This window comes from Musa acuminata, chromosome BXJ2-8, assembly GCF_036884655.1.
Source record: "Musa acuminata AAA Group cultivar baxijiao chromosome BXJ2-8, Cavendish_Baxijiao_AAA, whole genome shotgun sequence".
Lineage (NCBI taxonomy): Eukaryota > Viridiplantae > Streptophyta > Magnoliopsida > Zingiberales > Musaceae > Musa > Musa acuminata.
In genome coordinates, this window is record NC_088345.1 from 46,366,230 (window position 1) to 46,389,502 (window position 23,273).

Consider the following 23,273-nt stretch of genomic DNA (forward strand, 5'->3'; position numbering starts at 1 on the left):
AAATAATGAATTGGTACCATAAAATCCAAAAAGGTTTGTCTTTATACTCCTTTTATTTTGTACATAAAAAAAATTTGCAGTAGAGGGAATAAAGTGAGATCAGTAGCTGCAGCACATATTGTGGTAGTAGGTGTGTATGTGCAGCCGAAGCATTTGTACTTTTGTCTTGTGGAGACCTTTGTGGCTTTATTCTTCTATATCTTCCATCATGGATGGGTTATCTAAACCCTAGCTTTAGCTTTTGGGTTCAATTTGTACATGCCAATTCAAATCATTCTATGGAACACTAATCTTGATTCGATTATGATGATGATGATTGAAAATGATTGCCTGACCTTTTACATTTAGTCATGTAATTTTGATTTTCCATTTGGCATCCTGCATATCATTTAATATAATTTTAGAATAGTAAAGATAATTTTAGGAGCTCCAATGAATTTATGTTAGAATTAACTAGATTTATCTCATATTTTTTATTTCAGGATGATAATTGAATCGTATATATCTTACATTTGAATGAAACTATGTATGTGACAATCAAAATTTTATTTAACTGATCTTATTATAATTATTGAATTTAACAAATAGATAATTCGATATACTACCGATCATCTTGTTAGTTCGACATGTTGATCCAATGTTATTCGTTCATTGACATCATCTCAAAATCATCTTGGATATTCAATTATCTAAATGCATTAGTCGAGGCTTCCTCATCTTATTCGAGTGAGCCTATGTGCTATAACCATAATGCTTGACGATTTCGATGGATACCCTCATGATCCAATAATGATATGTGATTCTGTATTACTATCTCACAAATTAATTGCCCACTTAACTCCAATGATTATCCAAGATTTTTATAAAAATTTCTAAGTATGCACTCTTTAGATTCTCTCGAATAATTTAAATACACAACATATTTTCTACTTCCTAAATCTCTAACATTGACTCTGAACATCTGACATGTCGGACAATTAAAAATCTATTATTAATAAATCAAATTGGTTGAATACAATTGACTTAGAAACCAAATCAATTTCATAATAACCATGATTCAATTTGAGTTTGATGAAGTTATCTCCAAATGTTTCAAACGTTCATCTTACATATATATTCATACTTACACTTTTAAATCTATATTCAACCTAAATATTTCTATAAAAATTCAAAAACATAGATAAATACTATAGTTTTGTTGTTGATTTCCTTCAAATATATTTCATATATTTCTATATACAGTAATTTTATATTTCTCCCTTTAATGTTTATAATGAAAGCACTAAAAGTACCATAGTTAACAACAATTAACTTAAATTTATTGGACGGATACCAATCAGATAATGTGCAAATCGTACACATTTCGAGGGTCATATACTCTATTTTATATACGAACCAATAAGTATGCTATTTTCGAACTTCTAATGGATACCCCTTTTATCATATGCCATATAAAAAGTTCATAGGGATTCGATGTCACAAATATTATTATTTCTTATTTTATTAATTAAGTTGGTTTTAATATATTCTTAATCCATTCATACATGCTAACTTTAACATGATTGTATTGGTGAATTAATTTCGTGCATTATAATTATATTAATACAAAATGCCTTTGTTCATTATAGCATTGCTAAGACGAAACTTTCGGACAAAAGAAATCTTGAAAACCATAATATGATAATCTTGTGGTGCTTTCTACAAAGTTAAATTATTATTTTATTTATAAATACTTTGGTGAATATGTATGTATGTCATTAATTGGAGAATAGGTAAGGTAAGATCTTTTTTTTTTTCGTTCAATTATAGAATCTCATTTTTTTTGTGTATGTCATCAACAACTTGGATGTCAAAAAAAAAAAAATTTGTTTGGATCTGTCTCACTTTAGTAATTATTACGCCAAATCTATCATGTTGATTATTATTACTTCAAACTAGCGATCATTGCTATGTTAATCTGGGTATCGAATAGATCAAATCAGGAACACTCAACATTAGTTTCTTTTATGCATGTTTGAGAGCATGATACTACCTCACGAGGTCAAAAGCTCCTCATCGATTGAGTTCCTCTCGTTTCGTTTCTCAACTCCTATCAAACTTGGACTTATCGATTCATTTTCATCGACAATCTTAACATATATCATATATCTATTGTTGATCCTAATGTCTTTCTCTTTCTAAATAAAATATAAATTTTTAATGTCATATCTAAGTTGGTGCGTTAACGTTTGTTGCCATCAATAATTAGCTCCGTCTATTTAGATACGTACGAAGTTCAACTTAACTTTAAATTATGTGTTTGGCAAAAGAGGTGTATAAAATATTTCTCTTAACCTTTTTATAGCAATAATTCTAACAAATTGTAATCCTTCAACTATTTAGGATGAACTATATCATTATTTTTTTATTAAACAATTACAATGATAGCAAGAAAATTTTTAAGATTGATTATATGAATATTTTATTATCATTGATATACGTAAAAAGTCATAAATTTAATTAAATTTAGAATACTTAAATATTTTATTTATAGTTTCTATTACCTTAAAATATTTTAAGATAAGCCAAGCGGATGCCAATCCAAAATAGCCATTCAAGAAAATAGTATATTCTATACCCTAAAAATGATATACTAGGAGAAAAATGATAGGCTATGGGAATATTCCACTTGTATCATAGAATATTTTTTTCGACTTATTTGTTATTAAAAACTATCTGAATCATAATAATTGAAGTCAATTATTGTTTATCAAAATTATTCCTCTCTTATCGGATACTAATTTAAGCATACAAGGAATCACATCGAAAAATTCATCTAATTCAAATCTTTGTATAAGTCACATATGAAACACTCGATCAAGTCTATTTCAATTATCAAGGAAGTATTTGAGCCTTCGATTATACCATACTTCTTATACATGTGAGTCTAATTTGAATTAGACTAATCTAAATATCATGACAATGAACAAATCTAATTTGAATTAGACTAATCTTAATTTGTTATTCTTGAAATGTAATTAATCATGGATAGTATATCTCTTACTACTCAAATCATTGTAATCCCACCATCTCATCATGTTTCCTCATATTTTACCAATATGAATAATAATATTATATATATATATATTATATTTATAAGATCATAAAAGTATATAGCTTGGGAATTCGATCTTAACACATGAGACTAGCAATAATTTAGTGTGCCACCCAGAAAAGTTTGCAACACAATTAATTAGTTCACAAGATTGAGCAGCAGAAAGTTACCCCCCAAAAGGATTTTCCACAAGATTAAAAGAAGAATAAAAAAAAGAAAGAAAGAAAGAAAAAAAAAGATCAACATAACGAATCACGAGAAAGAGACAACTTTTCTTTTGGTTCCTCACTTTGAATATTATATTTCTTTCACCTTTTTACCTTCCCTCTTCCATTGACTGACTGCTTCTAATCATCCAACTTGGCTGCCCCTTTTCCCAAAAGCCTCCTATTTAACACCACCACCGCCTCCCTCCTCCTCCTTGCAGAGAGAGAAAGAGCAGCAGCAGCAGCAGCAGCAGACTTGTTCTTGAGATATGATGGCCATGGACACCCATTTTCTATTCCCTTACCAACCCTCCTGGGATTGGGATCCACACACCTTTGGAGCTGGAGATCTCCACGAACAACTCGTGCCTTTGAGTGGTAGTCACTACCCTTCTCTTCTTTGGTTTCTGCAAACACTGGCATGGTTTTGAGCTCAACGGCACTGATGTTTGCTTTGGTGATCATCGATAGCCATGGAGATGGAGTCGCCAGTGTCGTCGCAGGCCTCCACCGGTTACTTGCAAGACGCGGTGGCCGAGTGGAGCGACCGGTGCAAGCGGCGGCGGCTGACAGCTTCGTCCCCCGTTCATGATTCGACGACCAACGAAGGCCTCCAGAATCTTCTTCAAGTAATCGAGACTCGAATTATATATGGAGCTTAACGCTGAGTTGAGTTTTGCCTAACTCTCTCCTTCTGCCTTCTCCATTTGTAGGGTTTTTGGGACTCAAGCTGCCATGGCGATCCCTCCTTGCATGATCTGAGCTACATGCTACAGGATAATGTCATCATCCCAGGTAGTGAGAATTATGTCTTCCTTTGGCAAACAATTATAGGTTAATGGTAATAATTCTACTAGAAGAACTCCTTTAATTGCTCCATGTTCCCACAGATGACCCTTTCGACGTGCTGCTGAAGGCCAACACAGAAGTCACCGGTCTGCAGCACCCACAAGAGCCACTTATCTCCTCTTCCACCTCCTACGAAGAGCCACACAACTCCAATGAACTACATGGAAAAGATCCTCCTCAGTCACCAAGAGACACGAAACCTTGTAGCTCTAAAGCAAAAGCGCTTACTTTGAGAGGTAATTGAATCATACATGTGTATGAACCAAGAACATGCACGCAGCACACTCCTTTGACAGAGTCTAATTCTTGTGGGCATGACAGAATGCGAGAGAAGACAATGCAGTAAGACGACGAAGGCGAAGATGAGCGTGGTGTACCCCTTTGCTGTGGTGAAGCCCGGGGGAGCGGAGGGCGACGTGACGCTTGACGACATCAACGCGAGGATTCTCATGCGTCCCAGGCGGCCTGTGCGCCACCCGGTGGGGGAGTACGCGCAGGGTCCCCGTGTGTCGCCGGACGGCCCTGGCCTCTCCGGTAAGGTGGTCGTCAGCCTCACACGGATCCAAACACGTGGGAGGGGCACCATAACAATCATAAGAACCAAGGGATGAAGATGATGATGTATCTGCTGCCACTGCATGCATTCCTCATAATAATTGTACATATGTAGTGCAAGGGAGTCTCTGTGATTACCTCTCGAGATCATTTTTGTTCTAATACTTTGAGAGAATGGAAGTTTCAGATACGTCTTAGCATAATGTTTAGGAACGTAATTAGCTTCTCCTTCCACAATACGATGGAATGGAAGTATTCTGCATGCAAGCTTCAAGTGGTGATCTAGTGAACAGATCAGCGGGCCCTTGTTTGACCGAAGAACAACGTGATCTAGTGTGAGAGAACGAGCAAAAGCCATTGAAGTGCATACTGTTGGGTGATTCAGCTTCTACGAAGAAAAAAGAGAGAATAAAACGAAACACAGAGAGAGAGAGAGAGAGAGAGTAACAATTAGAAACAGTGCCGGACGAGACCTCCGGAAGAAGCAAAGACAACTCAGCATCTGAATCTGATATATATGTTTCAAAGGAAGAGTACGAAGGCCAGCTGGAAGAACACAAGTGCCTAACCCATATAATTCAAATGCATGTTGAAGAAACAACTCATGAATTCAACTAAACCCTACTAAATTATGGATCAGGATGGACTCAATTGGCAGGTGAGAACACAGAGACAAAACATGCCACAACAAATAGTGAATAGAAAGCAGGCAGGTGGTGGGGAAGGGAGTCGATATCAAAAGTTGCATCCTGTCGTCCTCCCCGAAGTCAAGCTGGTTTGAACAAAATTTTCCTGGACACAATAATAAATGGTGCTTCACCTTCCCCCACTAGCCATTTGAGACCGGAATGAGAGCTTGTCCACATGTCCTCCAACGCAGGATGTGTCGAAAGGTGTTGGCTACCCTCATGAGAAGAAATGATTGCGGGACACCGACCCCACATCGCGTGGATTGGAATGGCCCCACTGGGGCTGCAGCTGGTGATCATCACTCTGTTGCCGATTTGATAGATTCAGTGATGACTCGTCTTCCACAGTAAAGTCACAACCCTCGAGTCGTGTCTGCATCGCCCACTAATTATAAGCTGCGGTGCTTTTCCCTTAATTATACTCGGATTGCACATGAATTCCTTCGACTTTTTCATTACTTCAAATAAGATATGTTCTTTGCCAACGACAGGTTCTGTTTCCATCTTAGTCTACCGGAATGGCTTAACTCGAACTTTAGCTTCTGGTTTGAATGATAAGTGATGAGTACTCCATACTGTAGACCAATCAACTGTCCTTTTCGAGACTATTGAAACAATCCCATTCACTTTGCGGATGGTTTTTTGTGAAGATTTGACACGATATGGAGGCGGGGAAAGAAGAACCAAAGCCATCAGCTGTCTGCATGTACACACTGCCACCCAAAAGGCCAGAAGAAGGCGACGGGCATGGGATCCATTATGGGAGAGAGAGGTGCAGCTCGCCTCTGTCCGGGGGGGAAGGGGGGTGGTGGCCATGCAACGGGCGTGAACCGGCTTCATAATTAGAGGCCTCTCGTAGTGCGTGCCAGTACACGCCATGGATTCTAGTAAGCGGGTGGAGCTCATGTGGCCACAGACGTAGGCAGACAGGAGGGCAGACGAGGCTCCAGCGGAGGCCCTCTTTTCTTCCCCCATTAGCGTTACTAGATTCCTCATTCATGTTTCCTCACAAGAAGAGCGAAGCTGGAACTAGGCTCTGTCCTCCTCTGCTTGTATAACTGCCGCAGCGCCTCTGCCATGGGTGTCTCCAGTCGAAATGTGGAAGTCCATGTACAGGTGTGCGAGTGGAAGCTGGGCATGTGCATGGCTATCAGAGAAGCCAGGAGCTTGAACGGAGCTCCCCATGCACATGCTGCCCTACATCTTCCGTCTCTAGTTCGATTTCGTGGAGCAAGGAAAAAGCAAGCCACAGTGATTTGGTTTGCTTGTTTGTTCTCTGTAGGGAAATAAAGGTTTGGTGGTGGTAAGGGTGAAGGATGAAGGAAGAAGGAAGATGCCTCAGAGAGTTCAATCACTGTTATGATATATCGGATGTTAATAACATATTGATATAGTTTATACTGGAGATCAATCTCTTGAACAATGCATAGGCCCATCAATCATGAGTTATGCTTTCGATGGTCGAAAAGGAATTTGCATGAAGAGACTATTATGGATGGAAATTGAGATGTGTTTTCTTGTTGCGAATATATGATGTTCGTGAATCTTTATGTCGTGGTCGAGGTGTCAGCATGGCTTGGTCCAGTCCTCGATGTACAAGGTCGCCCACGTGGATGCTCGAGTGGTGAGGGCAAGCGTCGGGTTCGAGCATAATCTTCTCTCTTGACGAGTGGCCTGCTTCTCCACTATTGATCTCCTGCACACAGGTCGAGATCGGGAGGGGGATTTCCTAACTCGATCATTCCGAAGCTCAAGTTAATAGTATGTACGAGAGAGTTGAGAGTTCGAAATGCCTCCCCCTCATGATTAGGGAGGGTTAGCTTTTATATCTGCGAGGCTGAGTTGGTCGTACAGGGTCAATTTACTACGTCGGTTCCTCGGGCGATCGACTTAAGTTTCTGTACGAGCGTTGACCGACCTGCATGGATCGGCGTCGCGCGATGCTGCCCCAAGCTTTTCGGGATGGCTGTACCATGATGATGTCATTCGTACGGAGGGGGCGACAAGCGGTTGCCTGTCATGTGTGTGCTGCACGCCACATCATACTTGAGGTTTCATATTTGCATCATCGTGTCTGCTTGCCTAGGTCCACGTGGGCGATGCCAAATATACCCTGTCATATGAGATTGTGATATGTAATGAAGATTATGAAGTCATCCGAATGCTTGCTATGTAGAGTTCTATTCTGCTAGTAGCATTTGAGTGTTTAAAAGTGTTATTAACCTCTTCGTGGATATATGTTTCATTTTATGATTAAATAGTATTATAGTCAAGAATATCTTAAATAATATTTAAGAAGAATTAAGTAAGATTATCTCTTGTGAACAATCTATATCTATCTCGATAGATCAAAAAAATATATTGAGGACATAGCATAGTCTTATTTTGTCTATAAATTATTATGACCTACCCAGACGCTTTCTTGAGATTCAATGGCTGAGATGCGTAAGATTCTTGATTTCCTTAGAGACTTCATTAATTGGATATATGAGTGCATCTATTCTCCATAATAGACGTGTTCTTGTTCCAACGGTGAACATTCTAGATATCTAAGGGTGACTAAGAGATTAGGCAAGATGTTCTCTTACCTCCCTATTTATATATTATTAATATTCAACTTCTAATTTCTTGATGAATATTTTCAATGTGTCAATAATGTGCTAGAGTTTAAACTATATGAGAATCTATGTACCCAAATAATTAGTTTGTGTCAGAAAATCAAATATTTTTTCTCCTAAAAATTAATTTTTATAAAAAAAAATATTTTTATTGTGTTAAATGACGAAAGACTCGGACCTAAGACCTATTACTTATGTAACAATTCATTAACCAATCCGAATGTCACAAGACTTTTATCCTAAAATATTGATTGATCGAAATTATATTTTTTTTAACATTAAATTAGTATAATTTTGTTGGATTCAACTCATGATCACAATATTGACTTTTATCTAATATATGTTAATCTTGATTTATTTGACGTGGACTTAGCATTATAAAATTTCTAACATGGTTTCAGAGCTAAGTGGATAAAAATTTGATATGAATGAATCAAAAAAAAAAAAACCTAGTTAGGCTACGATTTGATTGAATAAAGATGAATCGCACCATTAGGGGTAGATGTGGATGAAAGAACCATCTCATAGTATCGAAAAAGATGCAAACTCGAAATTTAAACCTTTACGAGTAAAGGTCTAAATATTAGGTTTGACTCATAATTTTAAAAAATTAAAGTTTTGAAGTTTGAATTGATGTTGAATTATTTGATTTTGAATGAAAGGTGGCAAGTGATAAAGTTCGCATTAATAGGTGATATAATTTTTGTGGAGCACGAGAAAAAGAAAACAAAATAAAATGGGGTGGCCAATCCTTATGAATGGTTCTTATGGTCTATCGGTGTCGATCGCTTTGTGTTGCCAATGCTACGTGGTGTGTGGACTGCAGAGTCTGAAACGATCATCAAGGCCGACATCCCGAATCTTGACGCAAGGATTTCATGTGGACAACGATTTTTTTTTCTTTAAATAAAAAGAAAAAAAAATTCCATGTGAGTGATGAAAACTAATAAATAATTTAAAAAAAAAAAAGAAAAATCGCCCATATCCAAATATAAGCTGCGGCTGCCTCGTCACTCGGCTCATTGCGAGCGCGAGGGACGGCCGCGGCGGAGACCGATGGTGTCCGTCTCCGCTCATCTCCCCTCCTCTTTCTCCTTCGGTACCGCCTCAAACCCTAGACGGGACCTATCTCCTTCTTCTTCCTCCTCTTCTTGGGTTAGTCCTTCCATCTCATGTTAATCTTTCGCTTGATACGAATCGGGGATGGATCCGCTGAACCGACTAGGTTTTGTCGAAATGGAATTTGTAGATTGAACTTGCGGTGAGCCGGAAAATCGCTCCTTTTCCTCGCCGTGGGGATCCAAGTGGCTGTCCCGGTCTCCGTTTGTGCTCTCCCAAGGCAGAAGTGCCCGCCCGAAGAGCAGGTAAACTTCGGCTTTGCGTGAAAGTTTTGTTCTTTATAATTTCTGTTCTAAAGACGAGGAAGAACATGGCAAATGATTGGATCTTACCGACATTTGTTTTGCAGAGACGTTTGATCCAGAACTGAGGTTGGTGCTTGAACTTGCGACGGATGCTGAACTAATTGAGCTAGAGCACATTCTGTTCGGACCGAGGTGAGTTTTCTTTGTGTTACCACTTCTTTCTCCGTATTTTTAGAGTTTTGAAAAATAAAAAGAAGGTTTTGCATGTGGAGTGCAATTTGTCTTTAAATCTCGATATGTTTGCTTGGTTTTGTATGTTCGGCCGATTAATGGAAGTATGATCTAATTACTATTTCATGATATCTGCAAAATGTTTAGTTCCCGACTCAAAAGAATTTTGATTCCCTTGCTCTAATTTCACTCTCTTGGTTTGTTACATGTGGTTTTATTGGAAATTGTTAAGAGTTCATGTATTAGTTTGGCGCTTTTCCAATAGCTTAAGCTTTTGGGATTTGTGGTCAGCCAATTAAAATCTTATCATGTTATCAGATTAAGTCATGCCCCTTGTTATTTCACCCGGTGTAGATTAGGCTGAGCTTTTGAGACAAGTTGACACACAAGCAAATTCTTGCCAGAAACAATGTAGAATTCCATGCGGGAAATAGTCTACATCCGAGTAGTGATTATCTTGCCCTCTTTGAAGGTGAATACTTTGTTGATCTGTCCCAAGATCAGTTTCCCTTTCCACCACACTTCTTTTTTTCTTTGGCTAGAGTTTGAATAACTATATGGAAATGTAGGTTTCCTTTAATCTACTTTTTGTGGCCAATGAATACCATCATGAATTGTTGAGCTGTGAAAAATGGTATCTAATTGCTCATAATTAGTGTTAAATAATTAATCTCATGTAAAGATTTCTAAATCTTGAAACGCTTTGTGAATTTGCTAAAAATGTGCTCCTCATGGTTTTAGACCTCAGAAGCTATTCATGTGCCTCCAAGTGGTGGTAAAAATTTGGTTTGGCTATAATTGGGTTGAGCTAGAAACTTCTAAACATTAACCCCGCCATTTACACCTATGGTAGACTGAAATATGATATACCCACAATACCTAGCCCTGAAGATGAGGCCCACATGTGTGGTAGATGATACATGTGTAGCAGTTATAATGTTGGATTGAACCTGCTAGGTCAGTTGATTCATGAGGTTGCAGATTCAATCCAACCAACTAGACCTGCTCGGACCAAGTTGCTCTTTAGTTTGGGGCAGATAAGATGGACGGGGTTGATCAGACCTTTTATCTTCTGAGATGGCACTGCAACCTGTTCTAAGTCATTGGCTTCTAGGAGAATATCTACCGGTCTCTAGGGAGAATAAATTTTTTGAGTATGTTGGCTAGGAAAGATTTCCCATATGTGGGATTTAGACAAAAAGCAATAGGGAATTTTAGTAAAACAATATTATAATTAGTTGCATTTAGGTTTGGCAATAGCAGCCTATATATAGTTGATTATGAACATCTCTAAGACATTTGTAGCACTAATAAAATCTTCCACTTTCCTTTAGTTTTGCAAGTGGAGAGCTTCTTCTCTTCATCCAACTAGAGAAGCACTTGGTAGAGGGTATGAGATTCCTAACACAGTTTTACCCTATCTAGTTATAAATGTCGTAAATGTAGAGAGAAGTTACAAAACCAAAGAATTATTTTTTTAGTTTTTGAGGCAAGGGTGGGCACATCTTGGGGAATGGGGAGAGGAGGAGGGATCTAAGCCATCAGTAGTTACTAAAATTTCAATTTTGAAGTTTTGAGCTTTGTACTGATCTACTACACTATTACAGTTGCAGCCCAAGGAAGGAGCTCAACCCTATCTCTATGGTCATAAGATTTTAAAGAATTTCAAATCAAGATACAGCTTGACTATTTAAGTAAACCTATTGTCAGTCAGTCAGTACCTTTGGCTTAATTGGTAGTTAATCTTATGCTTCTTGTAAGGGATATAAAGGGTCACCCAATGTGCAAGACTTCCATCTATGGGGTCTAGGGAGGGTCAATATATACGACCTTACTGGTGCAAGCAGATTGATCTTCTGAATTTTGAAGGATATCAATCTTCCAATAAAAATATACGTACGAGGGTATGTATACTTTGCCTATTTTTCTCAGCACATGTTCACTTTTCAAAGCTCCTGTGTGCTAATTAAGTATTTGACTATTGACCTGCAAATCTCCTGTTTTGAACAAAATTTAAGGTTTATCTGCTGCAGCTTCTTCAGCCCATTATTAAAATCTATCACAAGCAAACGAGATGCTGATTTCACTGTGAATGGTGAATATATTGAAGAACGAGAAGATTTTATAGAACACCTAGAGTCACAATTCTTGTACCTTGCAGCAGATGCTCGGGCAACATTAAGGTTAGGAACTTTTAAGAATTCAGTGTCCTGTACTTGTTATTTGCTTCTTAGATTTTGATGTATGTTCTCATTTTATTGTTTTTATGGTGAACTCAATCCATTGGTGTAAATTTTCCGGTGCAAATTGAATCTTTGGTTTGTCCCTGATTATAGTGAGAATCCTGTATTACATTTACACCATTGTTTGTTGCTATCTTTGAAGGGGTTGGAGACCTTCCTACAGAAATATCTTACTTGGAGTTAGAAAAAAACTTGGCATTCCTTGCTCAAGTAAATTGTCAACAGAGGACCTTGAAGTAGAAATTTTTCTCCACTTGCTGAGTGAATATTCGAGGTACTTGTCACCATTCCTTTTGGCTATGGAAGTTAAAGATATGTGAATTTGTTTGTATAACTATAGATGTTGAAATGATGAATGCCTTAAATGACTGCAAATACTTTCATGGATATGTTCTTTTTCAACCAAGTGACTGTAGTTAGTAGTATTTGCGCCGCTGCAACATATAATGAACATAATGGAAAATTGTTGCATGGAAGGCTCTAACCACAGAAGGATAAGGGAACAGTAAAAAGAACTATAAGCATCTACTTTCCAAGACTTTTAGAATCCCAGTAACTTTTTTTTTTTAGTGGATGCATTTTTTTCATTGTCGTGCAGCATTTCTTGAAAGGTGTATTGTTAAATGTCTCTGTCTGTGGAACCATTTTGTGTTGTGCATTAATCTGGAGATTGAAAAATATCATGTTTGGGTTCTCCTATGGAAGCCTTTTCTTAAACTTTTTATGATTGTTGCTTTGTATATAGCTCGTTGAATGAAAAACACAGGTTCTATAACCACCATAACTTACAAAGCAGAAGATATAAATAAGCAGAAACATTTGGCTTGTAGTTATCTGAACTATTTTTTCAAAGCCCGGTATTTACTGACGCATGACAGACTTTCTCCGACTGATGTTTTACGTACGTATGAATGACTATTTATTGTAAAATCAATTCTTTCATGCAGATTTTCCCATGAAACAGTCAGCCAAAACTTTGGGTTTGCATAAGACATCCTAATACAAAGCTGGCTTCTTTATTCGCTCAGCCAGCCACCAATCCAGAAAATATGTTGCTGGCATTTACTTTCCATACAAGGGACCGTAGGTAATCCTTCTAAATAATGTGATCTAACAGGACAGGAACTGAACCCAAATTAAGAAGCAGAACTCTAATATCGACAGCTTAGATTTGACACGAACTTAATTAAGTTTTGACCCCAGAGAAACCTTGGGTGGATCAGTTTTTCTTTTAGCCTTAACCTAACTTAGACTTGTTTAACATGTTTCTCCTACATAATTAACAGTCTTAATAGCTATAATAGACAATTGGGTATCTTGGCATTAGTTTATATCTGAGGATGTCTTAATTATGCTCCAATTGTATGTCAATATTAAGGATTTTAATCTGATATGCTTTGGATCTTCAGGTGTTTTTTTTTCTTCTGATTAATACTAGTCGATGCCTGTTTGCCAAGCTGTGCAGTCACATTTAGACGACTTTCTAGGTGAGTAGCTCTTTGCCTATCACGGTTGCAACATTAGATGTTAGGGATAAATATTAATACAATGTAGTGCCACACTTGGCATCATGATATAGATACATGCAAATAGTGACAGAAGATAAAGTTCTTCGTCTGGGATATGGTTACATTATATGGAATAGGGCAGCCCAGTGTGCAAGGCTCTCAGGATGCGGTGAGTGGTATTTACTAGCCTTACCCACCAGGCGGAGAGGCTACATCATCAATGATTTGTTTCTTGGGTATAGTGTTGCATTGGGGCCACCAGTTAAACTGGTTTGGTAGGTTGGTATATGCCAGATATTCACTAGTGATCTTGTACAAATTGAAAAAATAATGAATAAAAGACAGAAATAGTAGATATATTTTTACTGAATAAAGTTCTATCTTACAGTGAGAACCTTATCAACAACCAACTAACATCTTTAATGGGTTGTGGAATTTGAGGAATGATTTCTGTTGTGGGATAGAGAAGAGAGACAGGTGGGGGGACGGAGAGAGTACTAAAGAGGCAATGCCACAATAGAAGAGAAGGTAATTTGTTCCAGTCCATTTTAGTTGAAACTGCTGGAACTAGTTGAAAACTAGTATTGATAGATGATCTGAGATTAGTTTTAAACTTTTAATAAAAAAAGGTAAAAATAATTGTAAATGAGAAAATTGATATAAATGTCCTTGTGTGTGCCACCCAAAACTAGGCAAATTTCCTCTTGGTCCCTGATTGGACTGGTGTAAGAAGTATACTTGGTAAGTTGTTCCATCACTATTTTCATCTGTGACATGTAGGTTGCATCTGCTATGATGGATTTAATTGCCTGATCTACTTTACAAAGCAGACTCAGATGATGACATTTATCCTTTTTCTTTCATCTTAAATCCTGGTTAAGTTTGTTATAGTGTAGAAGTGAGAATAAATTTCTTTTGGTGAGGTATGAGTGCTTGTGTGATTCTTGTTTCTATATCATGACATACTCATGTATCAGATAAGTGTTTCTGGCTAAGAATATGCTGTCTGGTATCCTATTTGTCCAAGGCTGACACCAATGTTTATCATGTTGTATTTTTCTCCTGCATTGATATTGGTATGACATAGTAGCTGGGTGTAACATAGACCTTCCTTCGGATTACTTGCTGATTTCAGTGAGGAGATTCATCCTGTTTCTCTTCCGTCAGTTGGCAAAAAACTCTCGAACAGCCATGGAAGTCTTGAAGTTGGACTAAGTCAATGGAAGGTCCTTGCTCTTGGGGCACTGAGAGGTGGGGCAAAGGAGCTTCAACATGCAGTCATGAAGGTTTACTTTCTTTAACTTTTTTTCCTTATCACTACATGTTTTATCTTGTTGTATTTTAACTAACTAGATCTTCTATCTTCTATTAGGGATGTGGAATGTTAACTGTGACAAGGATATACCAGTTGGTATGCATGCATTTATCATGATGCCATATAAACATTTGTTTTTGATTCCATCATATTATCATAATCTCTCTTTTTTTGTGTTATATGTTAGTTGGCCAGGAAATTTTCTGGTAAGATGCTTTTGGAGGCTGCCAACTATGAGATAAAGCATGAGATAATTAAGCGGGTATGCAGTTTGTCGTTTTGTATTACCAAAATATGAATAAATATGCATTAAGTTAATGTAGCTGGTGACTTTGGTATAACACTATCACTAGACCAATATTTTAGTTGATAAAATTTGTCGGACGAGGATTCAAATCCTTAATGTTTGGTAAAAATGGGTCTCATACACCATCATCAAACTGATATTTTAGATTTATTCAAATCATACACCATAATGCAAAAAATTTGCCGGATGAGATTTTGAAGTCTTAATCTTTGATGAATAGATCTGATAAATCTTTTAGTTATCTTGCACTTCTGCCACACTTGTATATCTAGATTTGTGTTAGTTTTATCATGCACATTATGAAAGCAATTTCTCTAAGAATATATTTATTTTTATTAGATACTTAATTCTCAGAAAATATGTTTGTTCAGCATCTGAAATTTAACTGTACATCTAATATTTGGGAGCTTTTGACTTCTGACTTGGCATTGAAACTATATTTAAATTTAATGTGGAAGTTTAAATTTCCTGTGCCTTTTACGTTTACACAGCTAAACATATATACCAAATATGCTGGCTTTCACACATATATAAACAACTAGATATGGATGTATAAGTTGTGCACACGCTTGCATAAAAAACTTTCAGGTAAGTTGAAAACTTTAGTGGCTTTATTAATTTGTTTATCAATTTTCTTGGCAATATTGCATCTGAGAAAAGAACTTGATTGTTTGCACAAATTTTAAGCATCCTCTGTTTGTGATGCTTTTCTTCTGGTACTTCTTCATCATCATATTATACAAACATGACTATTGTTGTCTCAATGTTATTCTTTAGAGTATCAAAGGATAATTTTACGAATGGGGGAATTATGGGCTTTAGTTTTATCAAAAAAGCAAGAACCCTGCAGTTTGTGTGAATAAATGTCCAATAGCTAGAGATTTTTGGACTTTTAATTTCCTTTTCTTAAGATTCAGTGGTTATCATGAATTTGGACAAACATTTACCTCTTCTAGTTCTGCTATCCTATATTACTTTTCCACAATAAACATGTTTCATCTGTGGTGGTTGTCAGGGTGGACAATTGGCTGCTATCAACCTGGAGTCAAAAGCAGCTGAGCTTGCTGCAAGACAGGTCAACCTTTCATTACTTCTGGATAGACATGATTTCTTCTCCCACTCTAATAGCGTTAATTAGTTAGGCAAGCAAAGACATAAGCTAGATAATCTATTAACCCTTGATACACTTAAATTATCCAAATATCTTTTGCTTAACATCTATTATGCAGGGTTTGGCTCATGCTGCATCAAGATATCTTGGACTTAGAAGCGTGATGATGATCCTAGGACCAGTGTGAGAGTTATTTGTATTCTTCAAAGCAACTTGAGTAAAGATTTGATGCTTTCGTTTATATCGATGACATAACTGCTGGCTTTCATCTTTGAATTCTAAATGTAGTGAACTATACGAAAAAGTTAAATTTCTGAACTGTTCTTGAAGTTAGACTTGTTACGCAAACTTTTTGTACATATGATTTTCAATAGTTCTATACTAAAACAATTAGAAAATATAGTTTTGGACACAAGAATTAAGTGACTTGCTTCTAATTGCTAGGTCTGCTTTGTATGGGTTGTTAGATATGACATTAGCACCTCTATCATTTTCCCCATTATTTGCTGTGACAGCTTGTGCTGACAAGGACTTCAGAAGAAATAAAAATGCAGACAGAAAGCTCACAAGGATTGTTATAGCATCACAAATCCTAGAAACTCCAAAACACTAGATATACATATGCTAAAGGATAGTAAAAGTGAGGGTGGTGACTCCTGGTGGTTCAGAAATGGGACAAAAAAGAAGATTTATTCGCTTTGGCCATGGCTAGTGGTTTTCAAATTTTGACTAGAGGGAATAATGCCCATGTGTGGCGTTGCTTGCAGTCAGCATAAATACTGACAACTAGATACTTGCAGATGGCCCTCTGCCCTCAAGAAGGAATCCAACATAGAAGCGATTGTAAGAAACAAAAGAGCCCTCAATAGGTTTACTCTTTTTGTAGTATTTATTCTTGTTTCTGCTTAATACTTATCAGTGATGTTCCCAGCCAAGAAAGATGGACCAAGCATGCTTGAAATGTGAAGATATAACAATTTTGAAGAATCAATGTTTTGCAATTTCACAATTGTAATCTCATGTTTTTGAAAATTGGAATTAGGATAACTAGGATGCAAATACATGTATACACACAGACTCATCCCAATTAAACAAATTGCCATGAAAGTGTACCAAGTAATTGAGCTATATTTTTAAGCGAAGATGTCCTGTGTTTCTGCATTTATAGCGCTCATACGCTACATGATTGAAATTGTAGATGCCTTACTTTTTGTACAGGATGTGGGGGACATTTCTGGCAGATGTGGTGATTCAAATGCTGGGGACTGATTATGCCCGAATTTTGCGAGCAATTTATGCATTTGCCCAGGTAAAACTTCAATTATGTATGTGCACGACAATGCCCTTCCTGCTGTGAATTAAAGTGTTGTTCTTTGGGTAGATTCGGCTTACTCGAACATATGGTTGGCGATCTATCGAGGATTGACAGCAAATCCATTTCTTGCATCTGTACATAACATCATCGTAACCTGCAAAGTAAGCTCGCATAGATTGAAGGAATCCACCATATTGCTACCACTATCGGACAGCATCCAGCATAGGAGCATTTGCATCTTCAGCTAAATGACCCTTTAAGCTGGTCTTTCATGTGAGATCCGAGTAAGCTGCCTTTTTTAAGATGCCATTATGCTGTTCCTCTCCATGACAGACATCTACTGTGTCATTCTTGTATATTTGGCAAAATCGCATTAAGCTTTTTTCTCTCCGATGATGTCGAGTGACTCCTTAATGAATGATGCATTGCGGGATCCAAATTTACTATCTCCACCAAAGGTGGATTGACTCCATGCAGCTTGACAATTTCCTTGGTTGATAGATGGATGCATTGGTGGCCTTCTTGTAGGGTAGAACATGATCTATCACTGTACTACCAATGATCCATGCCTTATTCTCAATATTAATGTTGCTTACACTTATTAAATATCACTCTGCTCAAGTTCACAAACTCCATCCAAGCCACCTAACTGTGTTATAAGATATGATTCACGCTTGAGAATACACCCCAAGTTTCTAGAACATGCATTCCATTTTTAAATACAATAATAAACACTTCAGATGGACTCAAAAACTTCAATTTATCACAATCCAATGCATTTTTAGCTTCTCTATTTGCTCGTCTCTTCATCCATCTGTTTGATATGGTGATCATGGAGGGAGAATATGAACACACCAATCTCGGTGCCAGCTATAAACCTTTCATGGGTAACAACACCTTTTCTCTGTTGATTTTAGAATTCAATCATGCTGAAAGCAAGTAGGCTTTCAGCCAATTTCATAAGAACAAATCCATATGCTTTTATCATAAAATTAATTGCTTAGGCACCAAGTGTGTGATCATACTGCACAGGCTTCTGTGTTCTCATCCAACACATCATATAGACTTCTACCAGGCTACTTCAGCTCAAAGATGTTGATCATGGCCAGGTTGTGCATCCCCTTTGAAGGTGCAAGGAAGAGGAAGAGAGGGGAGCAAAGCTTTGGGTTTGACTCGTTCTGTGACACAGGCAATCCAACTCATCTCACTGGCTCGTTCCACGACAAACTTAAAGCCCTCCGCATGTTTGCCCACCCTGAAGCTGTAGCACAAGGAGAGCTGCAGTGCCATTCTTTTCAGCTCGAACTGCATCGCCATCCTCCCACAAGTGTTCGACTGTTTGTCTTGGAAGAGGACGTAGAAACATCAACCTGCCGTCGATGTCGCTACTGCGTCTCTGTTGGTACCATCAAACTCCAGATATGAATTCGCATTCAGTTCTTTTCCACAACATAAATTATTAGGTTCTAGGCAGAATTTTCTCAGTGATGAACTTTATCCAATATATACTTTGTATGTGATATGCTGTCTCCTCGGGAGATCGTCTGAGTAGGTTGGGGTCACCACATTATTTGCAGCAAGAGATTTCACTTTGTCTTACCCACCAAAGACACTTTGTCGGAGGTGCAGAACATATGCCTGCACTCCAATGCAGAGTGGTCAAAGAAACCTACAGCAGGATCGAAGCTGGTGAACACAAACCGCTGTTTGTTGCATGGAGTCCTGCATTCCAATGGTTTTGGGCATCTGCTTCTCATCAATGGCTTTGAAGGTGGTTCTCATTTCGTTTCCGGTCATCGGATTATGGATTTGTGGGACAGGATATGCACAGCATTGCAAGTCAGGTAGTTTCTTCCTTCATCCATTTCCTTCTGTTCAGCATCAGTTCTTTGCATTTGTTTCAATTGCACACTAATACACAAAGTTTCTATGAGTTCTTGAACTTTTGAAGGAAGATAAGCGTAATCGATGCATCAACGAAGGGTAAAATGGAGCTCAGATTGGTCCATGGTGTAGCCTATGGTGAGCCGTGGTTCGGTCGATGGGGATACAGGTTTGGTCATGGAAGCTATGGAGTCACTGAACAGATGTATAAACGCTCTGTGGATGCCCTCCACGCCCTTTCTCTCCGTCTTCTGCTTCCTCATCTCGCTTGCTTCGGTCGTGAAATCCCAGTTATCGTCGGCAAGTATCAGTCGCTCTGCAACCAAGTGCTGCTCACCTTAGGCGACCTGTTCCGCTTCATGATCGAGTTGAAGACGCGCCTTCCGCCCAACTCCATGGATTACCATGGAGCCATCACTGAAGCGTCGTGCAGGTGGTCGACGAAAAGGGTGGAGATGGCGGCTCGAGTAATCGTGGAGCAGCTCAAGAACTCCGAGCTGAGGTGGGTCACGAGGCAGGAGATCAGAGACGCTGCGAGGGCACACATCGGCGACACGGGATTGCTGGACTACGTCCTGAAAACGCTGGGAAATCACATTGTTGGCAACTACGTCGTTCGTCGCACCGTGAATCCGATCACCAAAGTGCTGGAGTACTGCTTGGAGGACATATCCAATGTGTTCACTGGCCATGACAACTTAGCTTCAGGTAACCATTCCAAGTCGAGGATCAGGTTGCAGCTCACCAGGGCGCAGCTGACGAGAGACATGCTCTACCTGTATAAGCACATCCTGAAGGAGCCGAGCTCAGCAGCAGCCACCGGCATGCTCGATGCAATTCCGGTAGCAGTAAGGATGGTCATGGACACTAAGCAATTGGTCAAGGAGTATCAACAGGGACCGCCACCTGAGAAGGCCGAAGGTAGCCATGGGTACTTGAAGCTTTCGTGCAGCATCCGCATGAATGGAGCCGATGTGGAGAGAACGCCACCACATGAAACCGTGGTTGTTCCTGCTCACGCGACCATCGGCGAGCTGAAGAGGGAGGTGGGGAGACACTTCAGGGCGGTGTACTGGGGACTGAAGAGCTTCGTTGCAGACTCCATCGTCGGTGTCAGGTGCAGGGACTCGGACTTGGTCCATGAACTGATGCAATCAGGAAGCAGCATCGTGGTAGAGGGGAGGATGGAGGGGGATGACGGAGAGGAGATTTACGAGGGTGGAAACGGTGGTAATAAGATCGTGGATTGCCTGTGTGGTGGAAAGGAGGAGGACGGAGAGCGGATGGTCTGCTGCGACATCTGTGAGGTTTGGCAGCACACACGCTGTGTGGGGATTCCGGACGAGGATGACGTCCCTCCGGTCTTCCTCTGTGGTCGATGCGAGAACGACATGCTTGCCTTGAGGAATTTGGCATGACATGCAAACATGTATCGTTAATCCTCCATTAAAACCTTCGAAACGGCCTTTGAAGGTTCAGCTTTTCCAAGGAAATGGCATCCCTTAAAGCCATGAATGAATCAACGTTCAGTTCGACCAACTCTTCCCCTGTGTTTTCAGCATCAGATTCAGATTCCTTTGTTATTTCTTCGTCTTCGTAGCTTTCTATGGCTGAAAGCTCTGTAATCGCAATTCCTATCTGTTCCTTCAAATCCTTTTACAGAACAACATTACTCAGCCATGTTTAGACCATTCCATTCCTGACGTTCCACCAATTGGGCAGCAAAAAGAATACTCAAGACGAGCAAATCCAGTCAATATAAAACCAGTTTGACTTCGCTCCACTCTTCCCCACCAACCACTTCTTCTGGTCTTCTCTTTCTTCTTCTCCTCTCTCTGTGTCTCCTTCGTGCCACCCACATTCCTCTGCTTTCCATTCTTCTCCTCCTATGATGCCATGTCTCCTTCCTGCTACCGTCCATTATGCCAGCCAGAAGAAAGAAGAAAGCTGTAGATACGATCTAGGGTAGTCCCACATCGGCAAAAGTCTTCTCTTTGATTCAAAGATCGGCGCGCGACACCCCGCACCATGACGTCGCCGAGGGAGTGGTGGCACCGAGCGGCGGCGGCCGCGAAGGATAAGGGCAGCCTATGCATGACGAGAATGGCCAGCGTCCGGCACCACCACCAGTGCCCCCGCCGTGGTGGGCGGGAGGTGGATGCGACGGTGATCCGGGCCACGAGCCACGACGAGCGGTCGGTTGATTACAAGAGCGCGGGACGCGTCTACGCGTGGGCGCGCGCCGCCCCGACGTCGTTCCTCGACCCGCTCATGTGGTCCCTGGCCCACCGTGCCGCCCGCACCCATTCCTGGGCCGTCGCCCTCAAGTCGCTCCTCCTCGCCCACGGTCTCCTCCTCTGCTCCGAGGACGCGCCGCCCTCCGCCCGCCTTGGCCGCCTCCCCTTCGACCTCTCCGACTTCCGCGACCGCTCCTCCTCGTCCGGCTTCTCGGCCTTCATCCGCGCCTACTTCCGCTTCCTCGACCACCGCTCCCTCTTCTCCGCCCACAACAAGCCCGTCAAAGACGCCACCCTTACGACCAGCCCAGCCGCGAAACCAGGGGACGAGGAGGACACCGAGTCGGACGCTGACCTCGCTGAGCTCGAGCGCCTCCAGACCCTCCTCGACCTCTTGTTGCAAGTCCGGCCGTACGCTGACGGCATGGGGGTGGGGCTCGTCCTCGAGGCCATGGACTGCGTCATGATCGAAATCTTGGAGGTCTACAGCAGCATCTGCAACGGAGTTGCTCACTTCCTCGGCGACATCCTCGGCCACGACTCTTCCAAACCCGTTCATAATCGACGATCGGAAGCAAGGAGACGGAGAGGAGAGATCGGAATGAGGGTGCTTAGGCGAGCATCGGCGCAAAGCTCGCAGCTTTCCGCTTACCTCGATCTCTGCCGCACCCTCGGAGTCATCAGCCCGGCGGAGATCGCCGCGGTGCAGAGCATCCCCGACGAGGACATCGCCAACCTCGAGCAACTGCTGCTCGGCGGCGTTCCGAAGGAGGAACAGGAGGAGAAGGAACTCGGAAGGGCAGAAAGCCGTTCCGGGACGGTGATCACCGAGCGGTGGGTGGTCTTCGACGAAGAGGTAGAGGGGCATTCCGGGAATCCCATCCTTAGCCAACGTCCGGAGAGATCGCGGCCGTCGTCTTCGTGGGTCCCAACAGAGGACAACGGCCGCGCCGGTGTACCGTTGTGGAATACCAATTTGACCGAACTGATCTGACTCATATGCCCTCCAACTTCCCATAGAACGACACGCATGCCATTGTTCTCTTTTCCTTTTGTTTCTTCCTCCTTTTATTTAGCTTCTTCGCATTATGTTTGATGGTGGTGATTTACTGAATCTGTACTTAGACGTCATGAAAGGAGGATTATATTAGTTAATAATCTTGTAAGAAGAGATCGGTTGGTATCATTTGCTTGCTTCGGTTCATCTCATCCAGTTTATTGGATGTATTGTAATTAATTTGCTAGCTTTTTGTTTAATTTTCTTCTACGGTCAAAAATATTAGTGGAAAAAGTCATTCACAAACGATTTAACATAGTTCGGATCCATATACATAGAAATATTCAAGATGTCTTTAAGATGAAAATGTAACTTTTAAGGTATTACTTGAATACTCAAAGTCTAAAAGTACAAATGATCAAAAAATATCAAGATCTTTTTTTTTTATCAAAGCTAATCTTTATATTTAATCATAAAAGGGATAAAATATTTTATGAAATATTATATGGAGAGACAGTCTCTAATCGTTTTCAACCGTCTCCCCTTGATCTCTTGTCCAAATGGACGACAAGTAGGAATCAATCGTAAACATTTGTCTTGGATGCTTGTCCATGTGATTAGACCGATGAAGAGTGATCTACGTCTTCCCCTTTTATCTTGGATACCATATGATAATTATATATATGATGACGATGATTAAATGATAATGTACTTTTCATCACTATTTAATATAAATAAAGCATGATTTTG

At 40.0% G+C, this 23,273-nt stretch overlaps 4 protein-coding genes across 4 annotated transcripts; all 4 read left to right on the top strand.

Annotated features, from left to right (window-relative positions):
- The first annotated feature begins 3,532 nt into the window (after positions 1 to 3,532).
- On the top strand, positions 3,533 to 4,921 carry LOC103995266 (protein XRI1-like). The gene is made up of 5 exons (XM_009415819.3): positions 3,533 to 3,678; positions 3,772 to 3,929; positions 4,014 to 4,095; positions 4,191 to 4,385; positions 4,471 to 4,921. Exons 1-5 carry the CDS (start codon positions 3,570 to 3,572, stop codon positions 4,758 to 4,760), a joined length of 834 nt encoding a protein of 277 aa, XP_009414094.2. The 5' UTR covers positions 3,533 to 3,569; the 3' UTR covers positions 4,761 to 4,921.
- A 4,107-nt stretch (positions 4,922 to 9,028) lies between these two features.
- On the top strand, positions 9,029 to 17,801 carry LOC135619733 (uncharacterized). The gene is made up of 12 exons (XM_065122010.1): positions 9,029 to 9,166; positions 9,261 to 9,375; positions 9,480 to 9,567; positions 11,640 to 11,789; positions 11,992 to 12,123; positions 14,493 to 14,643; positions 14,730 to 14,768; positions 14,860 to 14,934; positions 15,995 to 16,054; positions 16,209 to 16,273; positions 17,309 to 17,399; positions 17,472 to 17,801. The coding sequence occupies exons 1-12, from the start codon at positions 9,068 to 9,070 to the stop codon at positions 17,514 to 17,516; spliced, it is 1,110 nt and encodes a 369-aa protein (XP_064978082.1). The 5' UTR covers positions 9,029 to 9,067; the 3' UTR covers positions 17,517 to 17,801.
- Positions 17,802 to 18,506: 705 nt separating this feature from the next.
- LOC103995479 (PHD finger protein PERSISTENT TAPETAL CELL 1) lies at positions 18,507 to 20,828 on the top strand. Its single transcript, XM_009416075.3, has 3 exons — positions 18,507 to 18,807; positions 18,958 to 19,249; positions 19,357 to 20,828. The coding sequence occupies exons 1-3, from the start codon at positions 18,507 to 18,509 to the stop codon at positions 20,705 to 20,707; spliced, it is 1,944 nt and encodes a 647-aa protein (XP_009414350.2). The 3' UTR covers positions 20,708 to 20,828.
- A 139-nt stretch (positions 20,829 to 20,967) lies between these two features.
- Positions 20,968 to 22,717, top strand: LOC135619732 (putative clathrin assembly protein At1g25240). The gene has a single exon (XM_065122008.1). The coding sequence runs from the start codon at positions 21,318 to 21,320 to the stop codon at positions 22,518 to 22,520; it is 1,203 nt and encodes a 400-aa protein (XP_064978080.1). The 5' UTR covers positions 20,968 to 21,317; the 3' UTR covers positions 22,521 to 22,717.
- The last annotated feature ends 556 nt before the right edge of the window (positions 22,718 to 23,273 follow it).